The sequence below is a fragment of the Centruroides vittatus genome, unplaced genomic scaffold (genome assembly GCF_030686945.1).
Source record: "Centruroides vittatus isolate TY-2023 unplaced genomic scaffold, ASM3068694v2 contig_926, whole genome shotgun sequence".
NCBI lineage: Eukaryota > Metazoa > Arthropoda > Arachnida > Scorpiones > Buthidae > Centruroides > Centruroides vittatus.
In genome coordinates this window covers 2,245,317-2,251,231 of record NW_027122612.1, presented here as the reverse complement: position 1 = coordinate 2,251,231, position 5,915 = coordinate 2,245,317, and the positions used below count along the sequence as shown (strand labels likewise).

The 5,915-nt window shown below is 34.6% G+C and overlaps 1 protein-coding gene across 1 annotated transcript; it reads right to left on the bottom strand.

Moving 5' to 3' along the window:
- Positions 1–796: 796 nt before the first annotated feature.
- LOC136984672 (patched domain-containing protein 3-like) lies at positions 797–1,894 on the bottom strand. The gene is made up of 3 exons (XM_067281747.1): positions 1,575–1,894; positions 1,001–1,503; positions 797–927 (listed from the first exon to the last, which is right to left on the bottom strand). Exons 1-3 carry the CDS (start codon positions 1,892–1,894, stop codon positions 797–799), a joined length of 954 nt encoding a protein of 317 aa, XP_067137848.1.
- Positions 1,895–5,915: the final 4,021 nt, after the last annotated feature.

Below are 5,915 nucleotides of genomic sequence, written 5' to 3'. Positions count from 1 at the left end.
AAAAACCTCCCGGAAGGTCTGTTTTCTCGCTTATAAAACAAAAAACATATAACTAGTAACCACGTTACATAATATGTCCATCGAAAAACTTGTCACGGAGCACCATGCCTAGTAACTCATGTCCAACACGAAAGCCCTACAAATTTATTACCAATCAACCGTTTTGGTTGGGTAGACGTATACTACAGTACTTAATATTTCTTACGATCTGACTCCTCTTTAGATGATAAACTGGCTCTGAAAAGAGCCTTTTTGCTCTGAATTCGGCACGTTTAATTTAAATTTTATAAAATCTTACTTTTTTCTCCTTCTTTTTGGTGTTGATTGGAGTTCGTCGCCGCGGTGCTTGCTCTCGCGGCGACGACGAGAAGGTTCTTCATTCAAATTTAAGCTGATGTTGATTTTTTTATTTTTAGGCAACTTAAATTTTACTGAGATCGTTTGCATTTCATCGTTTTTATTGACGACTTTTTTTCGTGTTTCTTACCTTTTTCATTTATATTCATTGCTTTTTGATCTTCATTCCTTTCCTGTATGTTTACATTATTCTTGTTCATTTTGTTCAGAGCTATTAGTTTGGAAACAGTTGCCCATTTTCACTACCGAGCCGTTAATGTTCGAAAATTTATTTTTTTAAATTTCGAATATCTCATCACGTGAATGATTTTAAAATTTCGAATATCTCATCACGTGAATGATTTTAAAATTTCGAATATCTCATCACGTCAATGATTTTAAAATTTCGAATATCTCATCACGTGAATGAACTTATTCCGATACTAAAGCAATGAAATTGCTAAGAGATGTAATTGTGATAGATAACACCAGCTTCAGAATACGTTTCGCCCAGACATCTACAAACACTCTTCCTAGAATCACTTATCCTCCACGCAGCTATTAGTACGAACGAGTCATCAATTTCCGTACCTACAATAGTACTACATTAAATAATTTTGCTCAAAAAGTAAGCTTTTAAGTATTTTGCATTATATAAACTTACCTAAAATTACGTAACAGAGTGCAATATTAAAGTCTATATAAGTAACACCAGCGAAACGCATTATTCCGAGTCCACTGACGATGGCCAGTGCTGCTGATATGCAGGTAGAAGGCCCTAGCCAGGGTTTACTTTTAACCCAATCGTTCGTCATGCAAGTCACAAGTGAGAAAGCAACAACGATTATAAAAACAATCGGTAAACGAAGCAACAGCCTGTCAGTAAATTTTTGTATTTCTTTATCGACCACATAATCGTTAATGAAGCTTATCGAAATATGATTAAATTGTTTAGATTGTAACAGCTCATTAAAAGCAATCTTCCAGTTTTTAATTGCATTTTCTTTGCGTTTATCGCTGATATCTAACAAATAAAGTAGTCTTACTGCCTTGAAATTGATCAAATAACCGTTTTTGTCGATTATCATTCCTCCAACACTTGATGCATATTCTTCGTAGGAATATAAAAGTTCATCCAAAATAATAAGATATTTTACTCTATATTTTCTTGTAATAAAATCATCATTATTTAAAAGTATTTTCATGACATTCAAAGCATTTAAAGATTTTTTCCGCACAGGACTTTATAGTTTGCACTATTTTCGTTCCACTTAACAGTAATATTTTTAATCATGCTATCTAGAACAATAATTTCATTAATAATATTTTCTTGAAGTAAATTCCCTTCATCTTTTGCTACAATTTGTACGGCTGAGCCGATAGTTTTGTCTGAAATTCGTTGAGAATCAACATAATATGAAGTGTTCATTGGAAAATGTGATTTAGTAAATTCTCTGTTTTGTGCAGCTTTGCCATTTATTGCAGTATAAATGTAATGCAAGTGTGAGACTGCTTGCTGTTTAAAATATAAAACTGGAGACTGTTCTAATGATTTCATTTTATCCACCCATACTGCACACTGATCTTATCTTCAGGATGATATTTCTTCTTTTCCTGAGTGTTGTATGCACACTTGATGTTTTGCAAATCTTTTCTTGTCACAAGATGAATGCGAAAAAGTTCATTACTTGCAGAATCTCGAATATCATCTAAGATTCTCTGCAGGGTGACTCCATTAGCAAGTTTTCCTAAAAAGTAAAGTATTGATAATTAATCATTTATTACTTTTTGCAAATCAACCAGTAAAATACACTTTACCTGCAATAACTGCTTTTTCACTATCAGATAAATGGATGTGTGTAACACTGAGATCATGTCCACAGTGGTTTTTATCGTATTTAACTATTATTGAATTTGATGTGGTGAAAACCTCAATAGAAGCAAGACATATCTTGCCACTTTTGCAAGATCCCTGTGGTTTTATTTGACGTTTCCCACATCCTTTTGGAACATAATTTCCTGATCGATGACATGTATAGATTTTTTTTAATTCTGCCATCGGAAAGTGTTGTTGGACCATCACGTGATATAAAAGATGATTTTCCCAACTTCTCTTCTTTATCTTTCCTGACAAAAAATTCTAGTGCGAGAAAGTACAATACTAATTAGTTTCTCAGATGAATAACTTTTATATATTTCTTTTTTGTAACTTAAACAGCTTATTGTAACTTATAAAATTAAAATTGCTATTATTATTTACTCCAATTAAACAAAGACACTCCACAAAAAGTTCACTTTTAGGAAAACAAGTAAGAACTTTATAATACCAAGTCTTGCAGCTACACATAAAACACAACTTATAAAAATCCAAACCGGCTAAAAACTAAAAAGTAGGTATAAATTAACTAACAGTGACTTCTACCAAAAAAGTAGTATTCAATTCATTGTTATACAGTGTTTAATCTTAATATTTGTCATACTACAAAACTATCTGTTAAATACATTTTTAACATTACATGTTTCAGATATACCATTAATTTAAGAATCGCCTATACTGAGAACTGCTTTAAAAACACTAAAATTTGGTTTAAAACTTAAAATTTACCTGACATATCATTAAACGTAGCTGCTCTTCACATTCTTCATAGCCGTGTTTTTCAATACAGTGCTGTCTTAAACTTTTAATTGAGACACATGCCAGGTTCAAACATTCTTCACTTAAAGAAAATGGTCAAGGCAAATTTTTTCCTAACTGACATATCACAACGTTGTGTAAAAGACGTTGATGTCTAATTAAGCTTTTCTTTGCCTTGTACTCTTTGTCATAAATGTAGCAAGGAAACATTTCGAATGCACACTTACAGTACAGTATTTGGTTAATGTTACCTATGGTAGCGAAGTCGGCCATGGGGAAATTCTAGACGGCGACAAGGAAATTTTAGACTTCGATGGGGAAATTCTTTTTCCCTACATTCCAGATGGCGACGGGGAAATTTTTCGGGATTTCGTTATCAATTAATGAAATCCGTAGAGGGCGCTTTGATCCGTAAATCGCGATTGATCGGCAATTATGCAAATTTTTTTTCCCGATAGTGAAGTAGGCGTGTTGTCGTGCGAAAGGATTATTTTGACGTTTGGATACTTTTGGAATTTTTCTATTATAAGGTAATTAATAATATTATTAATTTTTATTGTGAATTTAAGCGATTGGAATTTATTTATTGAAAAGTTGGCTAAGCGTTTTCTGTAATTTTTGGAATAGATATTTCGCAAGTTAGTCATGTCGAATTGCGATTTAGAGTCGGACGAATTTTGGAAAGAGTGTACTGGGCGACGTTTTTATCAGTTAATCGAAGCAGAGTCTTCCGAATTAGGATTAGACGAAAGAATTGATGGCGGACTGAAATTTGCCGTAAAATTAGGCCTCCAACACACCGAGGAAGTTTGCCAGAAATGTGGCCAAACATGCCAATTGCCAGTTATCGCAGCGACCGGAAATCTTGCGTGATGCGTTGCCGAAAATGCTGGCGGAATAGTTCGGCATTCGAAGGAACGTTCAAAGGGAAATGTGGCAATATTTCATGGGCGAATCTTTTGACATTCATATGGCACTATATTGGTTTAGAGTGCACGACGAGTAATTCGGCAATTTCCTCGGGTATTTCTAAAAAGGCAGGCATAGACTGGTCGAACCACATACGTTTATCACGGTCACGGAAAAATACCTAGTTGGAAAGAACCAGAGACTATTCCGGCTGCTCCCACACCTAATGTCAGCAAGAAAGACAAAAAAGCAAAAGAAAACACAAGACAAAGGTGAAAAAAAGAGAGAAAAGTGTTAAAACGAAAGGGAAAAAAAGAGCCTCGTCACGTACCGGAGAGTCAAGTTCAGCCGACGGAAAACGTGGAAAAAGGGGAAAAGCTCAGTAACAAAGTAAGTTATCCTATTTTTTTTATTTGTATTTTTTAGTATTCTTAATATAGAACGTAGGGTAGAAATAATCTCCCTGTCGCCGTCTAAATGTACGGTAGAAAGAAAAAAATTCCCGGTTGGCGCGTATAATGTAGGGTAGGGAAAAAATTCCCGGTCGCCGTCTAGATTGTAGGGTAGAAAAAATTTCCCCGTCGCCGACTTCGCTACCATAGGTAACATTAACCTCGTTTTATTATTAATTAATAATTTTTTTTTATTGTACTTAAGAAAATATCAAATATTTGAAAAACACAGTATTTTTATGTTAAAATAAGATTAAACTAACGAAAACCAACCAGTGATGGAGAGATACAACGCAATTGTATATCGGTGACGTAATACACGTAACTGAGGAGCGAACGAAAAGAAAAGTTGAATTAATTAAGTCGGGACAAAGAAAATGTGCATTATAATCGAGAAAATGCGAGTATTGTATTCATCTTTAGAATATTGGTATTAAATCTGCCTTATAAAATCATGACGACTCCTGTAAATCCAGTTATCCGATAAGAATAAAATACAATACCAATATAGCTTTATCGTTGAAAAAGTTTTAGTTTTAACACGGAGAAGACCTCGTGTATCCACTTTTGCCGAAGTTTGTACTTGGATCCTGAAGTTCACCTAAATGGGGTTAAAATCCCAATGATCAATGAAGCTAAGTTTTTGGGTGTTGTGTTTGACCAAAAAATCGACCTTTTTGCCACACTTGCGCACATTTAATACATCTGTTAGCGCGTGTTTCATTAATTGAAGATTTTATGTTTTTTTAAATATATATATATATATATATATATATACTCATTACAACACTTCCTTACAAACACCTCTCACGATAACATTCAAAATTGAATTATTATCAATTTTTTCATCGCATCCATTCATTTACATATCACGCGTCACAGCTGTGAACAACTCCGTCACATAACACCAACACCGCTTCCCAAAATCCAGCTCCTAGGTTCTCGTCCTGGGAAGTGGAAACGCCACTCAATGATTTTTGTATGGCGGCTAAAGGGGCTCTGGTACACTAGTTCGTTTATAAAATTATATTTTTATGAAAAAGTTTATTGTTAACAAAGTCGTCGATAGTTTGGTAGAAAAAAACCTAGTGACTATTTTTAGAAATCCTTAAAAAAAAATAAATAAATAAAGTTATATCCGGATTGACTACCCCCAAAAACTCCTAGAGATTTTACGACCCGTCCGAATTCGATAACAGGTCCCCACCATCAGTGCCGGCGCGAGGCAGGTTCAGCGCGTTCGCCGGAACCCGGCCCCGCGGTGTACGAAAACTCATCAGACATTTTGCAGGATCCCCTGTATAGTAGATTGAATATTCGGGTGTGTGTGGAAAATGCAATCGCATAATTCACTAATAGATGACAACTTGCTGCACACTGACACGAGTGCAAGATTTTCTCTCCCGTCTTTGCATTAAAATATTTCGTTGCAGCGTGTTGCAGACGTTGACATTAAATGTTGTCATCAAACATTGGTACGACTGCAACACGGGTGCAGAGGATATTAGGTGTTAAGGTAATTATCCAATTAGAAAACACCAGTTTTGATTAACTTTTAACAGAATTATAATACCATAAACAGA